Here is a 12171-nt window from a genome sequence, read left to right on the forward strand (position 1 = left end):
AATAGTGAGTTCAGTCCAATCTTTCTACATACGGTCATTGTTTGTCCCACTTGCTGCCGTAGTCGTTTTCTGCTTGGCTGTCGGAACGGGCATAATTTGCTTGTAGATCTTGAGTGAGAGTAGGCGGTGTCAAATCGACGTTTTTCTAGGCATACCGGGCAGGGTGTCAGAGAGTGCTTGGATGATGATTGCTTCCGAACAATGGACGCTTGTTTTTTCTTTGATTTTTCTTGCCGAGATTGTTGTCTTTTACGCTTGTTCCCTGATAACTGTTTTGAAACTGTTGAACGTGTTGCAGTAGAGGAAGAAGCAGCAGCATAGTTGTCGCCATCATGGTCACCATCATCACCTGTTGAAGTAAAAAAAAAAAAAAAAGTTAAGCCAGTAGCCTCACAATAATATTTTGCTTTTATTTCTAATATTTCTTACCTTCATGATCTTCACTGTCAATATCACTATTGTCATCACCGTCAACATCACTATTGTCATCATCTTCTTCATCACCTTGATGGGGTTGCTGTGCTATATTTGTAAAAGGCAAAAAAAAAAAAAAAAAAGTAACTCAGTAACAAAAAAAAAAAAAAAAAAAAAAAAAAGACAACATTGTTGTTTCAATTGTGATCACGCTTACCGTTACGTTGTTGTTGTTGTTTAAATAGTTTCTTATACATAATGATTTCGTGTACAGTCATACCATCGTAATGCGTTCTTTTTTCAATCAATTGTTCCATGGAGTATAAGCATCCTTTGGTGAAAGAGTTCAAAAAGAAAAAGAAAAAAGCGAAAGAAAGAGAAGCAATTAAGGATTTCTTGTCAATATGCGCGTTGCAGTCGGAGTTATTTGTAGAAAATCATGAGTCATATACCTATAGCAAATAATATAAAATGAATATATAATGTCTTTTTCTTTCTTTTTTAGTGTCATCTGCCTTACTTTCTATGCAAAATAGAAAAGATGTCTATAGTAGTAGCGATAGGAAAGGAAAAAGAAAGTATGAGAAAATAATTTACATAACGCTGAGCCATGGATTGAGGATTTCCTTTTTTGGATATTCAGTTACGGCTCATATTCGTTCGTATCTTTCTTTACTATAGTTATTCAAAGTTTAATGAATACAAGGAATAGGAAATAAGTGATAAAAACATTCACTTGAAGTGCTTATTCTAATATCATTCATCATCATCATCATTATGATGTTAATCAATAAAAATCAATTCAAAAAAAGCAACTTAAACCTATGTGATTTCTTACGATTGGTAATTTGATTTGCAGGAAAACTGGCCGACCAGCTAGACATGTAAAATTAATGAATTTTTTTCTTTCTCTATCTTCTTTTTTTTTCTTCCTTTCTCTCTCTCTTCACTTTTTCTTTTCTCTACTCTTTCTTTTTCTTCACTTTTTTTTTTTATACACCTTATAAACGAACATCATGGCTCAAGCATCCAACAGAGATTTGACTGAACTTATTATGCGTCCCAATACTGGCACAGTTGGTAAACAAGTACGTGTACGAAGCAATTTCTTTGAAATGACTAGTATTCCAACTCAAAATATACAACACTTGAATATTCAATTCCTACCGGAGGGTACATCTCTACCTGTTCGAAAAAAGTTGTGGCAATGTTTTGAAGATAGTCTCAAAGGTCGAGCTTTCCTCAACAAGATCAAACCGGTTTTGATGGTCGTGCAAATCTCTTTTCTCCAAAACCTCTCAAATGTGGTGATGATAATCTTGGTATTTCTTTTGAAGTAAGTAAATAAAAAAAATGACGTACATTTTATCATATGCTTAATATTTCACCCCAACATTATTATATTTTTTTGATCACTCTTTTTTTTATTGGTTCATTCATATCCATCATTTTTATTCTTGTTATAGGTCAACCTTCAACAAGGAAATCGTTCTAGAGGTGTTTTCAAGTTAAAAATCAAGCCTGTAGGTGTAATCAACATGAGTGAATTACAATTACTTTTGGATGGAAAGTCTATTATTACCAACAACTGCTTGATGGGTACGTAAAACAAAAAAAAAAAGAATATTATGATTATCTCCTTTTCTTTTATTAACTTCTTTTCCCTTTTTTATCCTCTTCTTCTCTAAAACCACTCTACAGCCATTAGAGTCCTTGACACATTGTTTCATTACTTTCCATATATCTATTATACTACCATGGGTCGATCCTTTTATACTCCCCAAGGTAAACGTCCATTACCCAATGGTGCTGAAGTGTGGCAAGGCTTCAATCAATATGCTCGCCCTACTCAAGGTAAAGAAAAAAAAATCCTAAGATTTTGTTAATATTTCATTCTTTACTGTTTATAGGCAAAATGATGGTCAATATTGGTGTTAGCTCCATCGCTTTCTATCAACCTGGTCCTCTTCACGAAATGTTACCCAAACTACTTGGCCGCCACAGTCTTGGTGAACTTCGTCGTGGTATTCCTGACCGTGAACGTATCAAAGTTGAAAAAATACTCAAGAATCTCAAGATCGTTGTTGTCCATCGTGTGCTGAAAAACGATTGAAGTACAAGATTAACAAGCTCACTCCTACCTCTGCTGAAAACACTGTATTCAAGGATGATACTGGAAATGAAGTGACCGTTGCTCAACACTTTCAAAACACTTACAACAGACGTTTGGCCTTCCCTTTCTTACCATGTGTTGTTGTCAAGAAGAATACCTTTTTGCCTATGGAAGTTTGTGAAGTAGTTTCTGGTCAATGCCCTGTAGAGACACCGAATGACTATCAAAAAGGTGAAATGATCAAGTTTACTTGGAATACACCCAATGCGCGTGCCAACTTGATCAATCAAGGTATCGACATCCTCGACCACAAGGACAATCCGTATGTTCAACAATTTGGTGTCAGCGTCAAGCCTGATATGACCATGGTCAATGCTCGTGTTCTTCTCGGCTCCAAAGATCTCTTTTCATGCTTCTTCGGAAGATGCTAGTTTTACTCCTGTCGGTGGTACTTGGAGTCTCAGTGGTAAGAAAGTCGCAAACGGTGCCACCTTGAAATCTTGGTCTGTCGTCAATTTTGCAAGCAGTATCAATGATGGTTCGGTACGATTTTTTATTCGTGAACTAGGTCAAATGTTCATTGATAAGGTTTGGTAAGTTGGTTTCTTTTTATTTATTTATTTATTTTAAGAAAAGAAGAAAACATGATTTATACTAATCTTTCACCTATTATTATTTCTTTTATGATTAAAAATATAGAATGTCATCAATCTTGAACCACCAATTACTCATGCTGATCCTCAAGGCGATGTCGAACGCACTCTCAAGGAAGCTTGGTTGAAAGCTGGTAATGCTACCAAGGTTAAACCTGAATTAATCTTCTGTATCTTGCCCAACACTGGTGTTCAAATCTATGCCGACATCAAGCGTGTCTGTGATACAGGTAAGCAAACATAGAGAAAGAAAAGGTGATACTGATGACGACGATGTTGATGATTTTTACGAATAATCTCATATCCTTTTTATATAGTTATTGGTATCCCCACTCAATGTGTGAAAACGAAATATGTTGCCAAAGCCGAAAGAACGTATATTGCCAATGTCAGTTTGAAAGTGAATATGAAGCTCGGTGGTGTCAATTGGTTTTAGCTAATTTTCAAAGTACCTTTTTCTCCACAACAAACTACTATCATCTTTGGTGCTGATGTTGCTCATCCTGATAATAGTGATGTGAAAACACCTACCCTTGTTGGTTTGACTGCAAGTATGGATTCCTATGCCTCAAGATATGCCTCCGCTATCCGTGTTCAAGCCAACCATACTGAAATAATAGCTGATTTAGCCAATATGGTCAAAGAACTGTTGACAAAATTTTATCAAACTGTGGTCAAAAACCTCAACAAATTTTTGTTCTACAGAGGGGACATTCCAGAAAACTCAATTTAATCAAGTTTTCAAGTACGAAATCGCTGCTATTCATGCTGCTTGTGCTTCCTGGATAAGACTTACAAACCTTCTGTACATTTGTGGTTGTTCAAAAACGTCATCATGCTCGATTCTTCCCTGTTGAACCCCGTGATGCCGATCGAAGTGGTAACTGCCAACCTGGTACTGTCGTGGATACTGATATCGTACATCCTTTCGAATTTGATTTTTGTAAGTACTTACTCAAATGATTATATATATTAGGATGATATATTGATATATATATTTATATGTGTATTTTTTTCTTAGATCTACAATCACATGCTGGTCTTCAAGGAACCTCTCGTCCTGCTCACTACCATGTACTTTATGATGACAACAATTTTTCTGCCGATGCTCTTCAAGAACTCACTTATCGTCTGTGTTATATGTGTCAAACAACGACCAATGCACTTTCAATATGTGCCCCAGTATACTACGCAGGAATCTTAGCCGAAAGAGCCAGGTACTACCAAAAAGGAAAAAATTGGAATAACGTTACTGATAACACAAACCAACTGATAAATAACGAACTAGCAACCTTCGGTTGTATAAAACCTGAATTGAAGAATACAATGTTCTTTTTGTGAAATTACGATTTTTTTTTATATATTCAATAAACCGAAGACAACACTTTTTTTGACGATACTGGAATGATGGGGAGAATAGTTGAGTATAGGGAACAATGGTATTATGCATAATCCTCTTTATATGTATATATTGAATAAATGCTCTGGTGCTTCTCTGAAACTTTTTGGCATCGAAGATTTGTGTGGGTTATGGGTTTTTTTTTTTTTTTTTTTTTTTTGGGAGAAGGTATGGACTATTCATTCGATGGAAAGGGGATGTTAAATTGTATGTAGGTTGAATGTATAAAATATGAGACTAGTAATAAGTCAGTGAGATTCTTTTTAGTTTATTTCATAGATCAATAAACTATATGGTATCGAGTTGAGCTTCCAATTTTAATTGTAAATACTCTCACTATGGGAAAAGATCTGAAATAAACTTTATTTTTCCTGAATACGTTTATTTTTTTTTCCTGACTCGATTTAGTACAGATGTTCTTGATTTCTGATTTTTCTGAAATGCATTAAGTCGTTTTCAAAGTAAATTAAATGTGAATTTCGGAAAAAAAACGAAATGAATATCGGATTTCCGAAATTCATTTTGTATTTTCATAATAGAACTTCATTTCTTTACACAATATACAATCATCGATCATTATAGACAAGAAAGTTACTTTATTTCATTAATATAACTATACTACGTAACTATACTTCATAACTATACTTCATAACTATACTTCATAACTATACTTCATAACTATACTTCATAACTATACTTCATAACTATAGTAATAAATAGCTAAACTACAAGGACAACGTTTACCAGTACGGCTAAGACCACAACCATGACCAAGACCAGCTAATGCCACCTCCAAGATAATGATCATGACTTCCACTTTGGGTATAATTATTTTATTTGATATGGATCCTTCAATTGGCAGTCTAACAGAGTCATTCCAGCGAAGAAGGGAGACGATCTTGGCTTGATTGTATAGTTTGCAACCTACAGATAAAATTAACAAATAGTAATCCATCAACATCACTCTCTTTTCTTTTTTTTTTTCTATGCACATGTTACCTTGATTATACCCTTGAATATTTGCGCCACCGTTATTGTATAGACAATAATCTTGCAAGTTACAAATAAAATCAACAAAATGAGTAGTAATCCATCAATGTTTATTTCTTTTTTTTTTTCTTTTTTCTATGTACAAGTTACCTTGGCTGCACCATCGAACGTTTTGTACCACCAGTAAACCCAATGTCATCATAACAGTTGGCTCGGAGAGAAATAAAGGCTCGCCAAATGCAGATATCAGACAATTTCAGATCATCAAGAAAGATAGTTGTATCGTCTTACGTATAGCGCTCCACTATCAGTCATTGATATGATCTTCAATGATCTTTCCAAACCAAATACCGCAAATGTCAGGACTTAACAAGGACTCCAGGAAGAAACAACACGATCAACAGACAATAACTGAATTTCCTACGTGTTGCATTTTGCCCTCCACCTACTTGAGCACAAAATTCAGTCACTAGATTCATAAACGATTCTAGAGACTGATCATCCTCGACCAAGTCCATTGCCCGTAAACAAACAAAGATCAATACACCATGATCTTCGTCTGACCAAAAGCTAAGTATAAAGTAATGATGACCATCCGACAATTGACTGTATAGACCACTATTCTGATACCTAACAGACAACAAAGAATCAACAAAATGAGTAGCAATCCGTCGATGTTATTCATTTTTTTTCTTCTTTTACATATACATATTACCTTGGATCATGCGCCAGTGTCAATGTATCAATAACAATACAATAAAAAGAAGGATCTAAAAAAAAAGAAGCAAGTGATTGTATGTAATATCGGTTGATCCTTTTTCTTCTTTTTGTGCAACTTACTAGTTTGGTTGTACAGGCGACAATCTTGATATCTACAGATACAAAAAACAACATAGAGAAAGAGTCCAACCAAATAGCAAAGAGATATTGAAGAGAACATCACCACAATGAGCGACAGATGGGAGACAAAGAGTCCAAACAAGTAGAAAAGAAATTTTGAAATATCATAAGGAAGACTAACCAAGCAGTAAAAAGGACCTTCAAAAGTACTTGTGCATAAATGAATTGCATTGGCTGTGCAATGGAATCCGAAGAAAGAGAGAGTCCAACCAAAAAGAGGTCTTGAAATTGTAGACACTAGAATGAATTAACTATAAAACAAGTAACTAATTGTATTTTATACTATTTTTTATTTTATTATTACTATTTTATTTATTTTTTTAAATTGACAATAATAAAATAAGAATCCATTTCTGTCATTGTATTTTATATGTTACCTATCATGAGCCAATATGGAGACACGAACAAAGTGCGGAGGAGTAAAAAAAAAAAAAAAAAAAAAGCGTGGAGAAAAGGAAAGAGAAGGTAGAAAAAGAAAATTGCTAGGAAACGAAATAAATAAAAATGAAACGAAAAGTCCGACTAAGTAAAGGCAATGTGCCAAAGTAATATATAATAGAGAGAAAGAATATGTTGTAATGTACTAATGAGAATAAAGTATTTACAAAGAAGTAAGCTTAGTTTTTAAATATTAAAGAAAAAGTGATAAAAAAATATATGAAAAACAGAACGACTTCATAATATATTTCTTTTTTTCATATCATTTAATTTATTTAAGGAACACAGGCACACAAACAGTTGTTTGAAAGGAAATGATAGATAACATTAAAAAAAAAAGTGATGATTGTAAATAGTGACAATGAATATAATTTTATTAAACAAAAAGAATGTAAATGTGTATAATTGTATACTAAATGTGATAGTAAAAAGAATCACTAACGCTTTAAGCCAGAATAAGATAAAAAGACCAAGAAGGATATCTCTAATTGATTGTAAGTCGAATCCAATTGAATCCTATAAAATATCCTGTTCATCCATTTCGCTGATCCAGACAGATAGCCACTTCTCGTAGTATCTTATTGACATGAAACTATAATGATCAATCTTCATGTATCTAGATTTCTTTCTTTCTTTCAGACGTATATTCAGTAATAGTCATTGTCCAGGGTGGCAAGTAAGAAGGATGAGAAGAAGAAAGAACGATAATCCTAGATGGACAGATGTTATAGTAAAAACATCAAGGTCGAAAGAACGCGTATAAAAGAAAAAAAGAAGAAAAGTAAAGTTAGAAATAAGAAGAGGAAAAGAACTTGTTTTTGAAACTTACAATTAATAAGAGTGAGTGTCTGTAAAAGCACATAGAGAAAAGGATATAGCAAAGAGGTTGGAATGATTCGTGTATAAAAAGAAGAAAAGGTTATAAAACAACAGTATCATTATCTTTTTTTTTTGTTTGTCTTACTTTAGTCGTCATATTTGTATTTAGAGTATAGATTCAAATAAAAAAAAAGAGATCAATATCATATAACGTTGGTGGCATAATGAAATGGATTTACCTTATTAAAACATAACTAATATAACAGGTTAAGGATACTTGTGTACACACTTGTTTTAACTAAACGGTATAAACACACCTACAAAAAAGAATGATTCAGTCAGTTCATGAATACAATGAATATATGTATAGACAATCTTTTATTATTATTATTTCCATACCTTACTTTGATTTGTCTTAAAAAGGTAAACATATAACAGAAAGAAAAAAAAAAAAAGAACAATAATGTGATAAAAATAAAAATAAGAAGAAGAAGAAGAAAAATAAACAAATGTCCTTTTTTATTATTTGGCAATGCATAATTTTCACTCAGCGAGTCTGTGGGGCAAAACCCCTCCTTCCAAATTAGGACTAGGAACCCAATTTCTTATTCAGCTCTACATAGAAACCCTAAATTCTACCTAGAAAACCAATTTTTATTCAACTCTATATAGAAGTCCTAAATTCTACCTATTTGACCTAATAATTATGTTTATTGCAAAAAAAAAAAAAAAAAAAAAGGTACAGTAAATCTACCTATTATATGCTTTCTAGCCTAGATAGGAGAAAAGAGATCTGCGATGTATATGTAGTGTTAAGTATTTTTTCGTAAATGGATGGATGATTGATTAACTTGATAGATGGATATTATTATTAATATAATAATATTTAGGATGGTTTGTATTTGTGAGCACCAGTTACTTTTATAAAAAAGTAATAAAACGTATTTTGAAAAAAATAAAATGATCCAAATAAGGAAATGGATGGATGTTTGCAATAACAGTAAATGATGATCAGATAAAAGAAAATAAATAAAAGATACCAAATGTCTTGATGAATTGGTATATAAAAAAAATAATAATAATAAATGTGATGATTGTTAATATAATTAAAACCAATGGATGATTATTTCCAATAGAGTGGCCAAAGTGATTTATATTTGATAAAATAATATTTTTCTTTTTTTATTTTAAAGATTGACGACTAAAAAAAAAAAAAACTAAAAGTCTACACTATTTATAAAAAAATTATAATCATCAATAAGGAAGCGTGTAACAGGAAAAAGGCCTGAGAGAGGGAAAAAGGACAAGAAGGAAATAAAAATAAAAAAAATTAATTAAAGAGGCGAAAAAGGTTTTTCTCCAACAGTAGACAAGTTAATAATCACTTGGTATACGTTCAAATAGTAGAAATCCCTATAGATGATCAAAAAAAAAAGTATGAGAAAGACATGTCCATGTATCCTTTTTTTTTTTTTTGATATAAAAAGACTTACTGGACGATGACTTCATAAAGAGAGTTTCCAGGGAATACGTCCAAGCATTCAGTGAAGGATTGCCACGGTGAATCACACTTTCTGGTAGTCGTCCCGGTTGAATACATCCGTTCAATAATCTGATCTGGTCCTTCACATTTCAAGTGGCTTGCCACAGCTAATATCAACGGAGCCACCATCGAAGACAGAAATGATGCTATTTGATTGTTGCTGTCGTTTTGTTTGCTTCTGGGTTAGTCGAGTCGTCCCTATCAAACATATACATATAAATTATTTACCTATGATTTTTTCTTTAGATATATACTGTATATATCCTTCTTACCCTGATGATTCTATAAGTAGCCGTTCAATAGTATCTAATATCACCTATTCCCATAAAAAAAAAGAATCTTGTTAAGCGTTTTTCTATATCATCTTCTTCTTTCTATTCATTTTATTCAAACCTTTTGAGTCATATTAGTAGTGGTTCCACCAACACGACCAACTCGCAAAAACAAATGACCAGGTCGTAAAAAGTCTCTTGCCAATAATTGAATTTCTTTGGGGAATGTTGCACTGTATAACAAAGTTTGACGATCTTTAGGTAAAGCTAGAAAAAAAAATCAAGTATTTAGTGATAAACCTATGTAGAATTCTCTTTATTATTATTATTATTATTATTATTTACCATGTCTTTCCACAATATTACATTATAGAAATAAAACAATATATTGATACTCTAAACTAAACAAGGAGAGACTAACTACCGTAACAAAAGGTCGTGATGACGAGGAAGAAAAAGAGAAGAAGAGAAAGTGATAAAAAAAGTGATAAAAAAACAAAAGAAAAACAAGGAGACGTAAATAAATAAAATAAAGGTAATTCTGACTCAGACTCGCTGCATGATTTACTTAAGATGATAAAAAAAAAGAGGAAGGTTGATGTTAGAAACACAACACTTATCTTTTTTTTTCGTCTTGCCTTATTCGTACTGTCTGTAACAAATCATATAGTGGAATGGTGAAAAAAAAATTCGATGACACACTAAACAATAAAGCAAGAGAAGGAGAATAAGAATTATATGTGATAGCTGTAAATATACCATTTTAAGATAGTTGATTGGATTAAAATAAAACAAAAAATGATAATAAAGACAAATCGAGAATACGATGAGACTGTTGGTAAGTTTTTTTCAATAAGAATTGAATGAGAGAGAAAAAAGAGAAAAAACTATTCCAATCCAATCTTAAATGACAAGAAGCTGAGATCTTAAAGTTACACAATATCAGTCTAGATACGACACATTTGCCTATAAGTCCTACTGTGAACAATTTATCATGCTCACAAAGATCGTGATGATGATGCCGTTTATGTACAGTACCCACCGATGCTGACGGATAATATATCACGGATATTTATCGACGTTGGTGAATAAACCTGGTATATCCGTGATAGATAGTCGATCGATACTGATCACTGTTTATGTTGTTGAAACTACAAACATTATTGAGATTAGGATACCTGCTGATCATTCTCTGTATTCATACCAATATAACGCAAGGTTGCAATATTACCGAATTAAAGAAAAAAGAAATGCGAAGTTAGTATGTATTTTTTTTTTCGTTACCAACCAATAAGATAAAAAAAAGACATCCGGTTGTGAATAAGAGACAAGTATTAATCCTTAAACCTCTGCTCGTAGTTTCAATTTTTCTCAGGCAAGTATATAAATTTAATATTTTTAAATCAAATCATCATCCACTAACCTCTTTTTTTTTTTTTTTTTTTTTACGATAGATTTACTTTCATGATGCTGTATCTGAAAGATCAAGTGTTTGCCCATGGACAACTGTATGTAGCTCTCTCTCACGATCAAGAGATCCGTCAAATCTTCGAGCGGCAACCCCACAACCAGTTCGCAATTCTCAACCACAAACTGCCAATATTGTATATCGCGACGTCCTTCTATAGTTTTTTTTTTATAATATATTCAATATCCAATAAAGCAATAAATTATTTTCTCCTCCTCTTGACGATGTTAGTGATGATGATTGATGATTAATGAAAACATCCTCTAAAAAGATAATCTGTAGTCCACATCTTTCCATCAAATCAATAATTCACGCCTCCCTCAAAAACAAAAAAAAAAAAAAAAATAATAATCCACACCTTTCCATCAAACCAATAATCAACATCTTCCAATCAAATGTATAATCCACATCTTTCGTCAAATCAATAGTCCATATTCTTTCAAAAAAAAAAAAAAAAAAAACTATAATCCACACCTTCCAATCGAATCTATAATCCACATTTTCCAAAAAGAATCTATAATCCACACCTTCCAAAGAAATCTACAGTCCACACAAATCTTCGATTTAGAAAAGCTCCAGCGGAGCGCCAGAGCGTTTATTATCATTCAAAAAAAATGTAAGAGTACCTTAGAACGCCATGGTAGATTGGACGTATTCATGCGACAAGTAGATTTCAAAGTATACGCCAGGTTAGCATCAAAAACTCCGCCATCCAAAAATCAAATAGGACGCCATTTTTTCTCCCCCCATGCGCCATCTAACTCTGGAAACACTGTAAAAATAAGATGTCGCAAAATAGGAAATAAAATATATAGTAAGAGTAGAAAGAAGAAAAGAGAGAGTTGACGCATAGTCAAATAGAGAATATAAGAAAATAGATATCATGAAAAAAGAGCCACCAAAAAAAAAAAAAAAAAAAAAGAAATCCACCAGTTGAGTTCACCAAGTTAGCATATAGAAAAAAAAAATAAAATAAAAAATGAGTGATATTATACAGATGATATCTTTTCATTTCACTTACAATTTAAGCGCGAACGCCTAAACAAGTATCGAGATCACTGCAGCAATTTCCACTGCAGTGAAAGTAGGATGGCGATAACCATCCCGGAAAAAGTTGTGTGTTTTTAATACTAATTTTTTTTAATTAAGCAGACGACGATAC

At 32.5% G+C, this 12171-nt stretch overlaps 3 protein-coding genes across 3 annotated transcripts; 1 reads left to right on the forward strand and 2 right to left on the reverse strand.

The window, feature by feature from the left end:
- Positions 1-1430: 1430 nt before the first annotated feature.
- BX664DRAFT_369835 (ribonuclease H-like domain-containing protein) lies at positions 1431-4521 on the forward strand (the record flags this gene model as incomplete). Its single annotated transcript, XM_051548626.1, has 12 exons — positions 1431-1736; positions 1881-2013; positions 2116-2268; positions 2325-2456; positions 2483-2895; positions 2927-3070; positions 3227-3410; positions 3498-3580; positions 3617-3853; positions 3886-3925; positions 3971-4123; positions 4202-4521. The coding sequence occupies 12 exons, from the start codon at positions 1431-1433 to the stop codon at positions 4519-4521; spliced, it is 2298 nt and encodes a 765-aa protein (XP_051395630.1).
- Positions 4522-5096: 575 nt separating this feature from the next.
- On the reverse strand, positions 5097-6906 carry BX664DRAFT_389712 (uncharacterized protein; the record flags this gene model as incomplete). Its single annotated transcript, XM_051549563.1, has 7 exons — positions 6847-6906; positions 6410-6751; positions 6285-6339; positions 5994-6199; positions 5579-5629; positions 5324-5503; positions 5097-5128 (listed from the first exon to the last, which is right to left on the reverse strand). The coding sequence occupies exons 2-7, from the start codon at positions 6507-6509 to the stop codon at positions 5097-5099; spliced, it is 624 nt and encodes a 207-aa protein (XP_051395631.1). The 5' UTR covers positions 6510-6751; positions 6847-6906.
- A 2048-nt stretch (positions 6907-8954) lies between these two features.
- BX664DRAFT_362923 (uncharacterized protein) lies at positions 8955-11041 on the reverse strand (the record flags this gene model as incomplete). Its single annotated transcript, XM_051548348.1, has 5 exons — positions 8955-9139; positions 9220-9467; positions 9542-9585; positions 9663-9808; positions 11002-11041. 4 exons carry the CDS (start codon positions 11039-11041, stop codon positions 9416-9418), a joined length of 282 nt encoding a protein of 93 aa, XP_051395632.1. The 3' UTR covers positions 8955-9139; positions 9220-9415.
- Positions 11042-12171: the final 1130 nt, after the last annotated feature.

The sequence above is a fragment of the Halteromyces radiatus genome, assembly GCF_025201355.1.
Source record: "Halteromyces radiatus strain CBS 162.75 chromosome Unknown BX664scaffold_18, whole genome shotgun sequence".
NCBI lineage: Eukaryota > Fungi > Mucoromycota > Mucoromycetes > Mucorales > Cunninghamellaceae > Halteromyces > Halteromyces radiatus.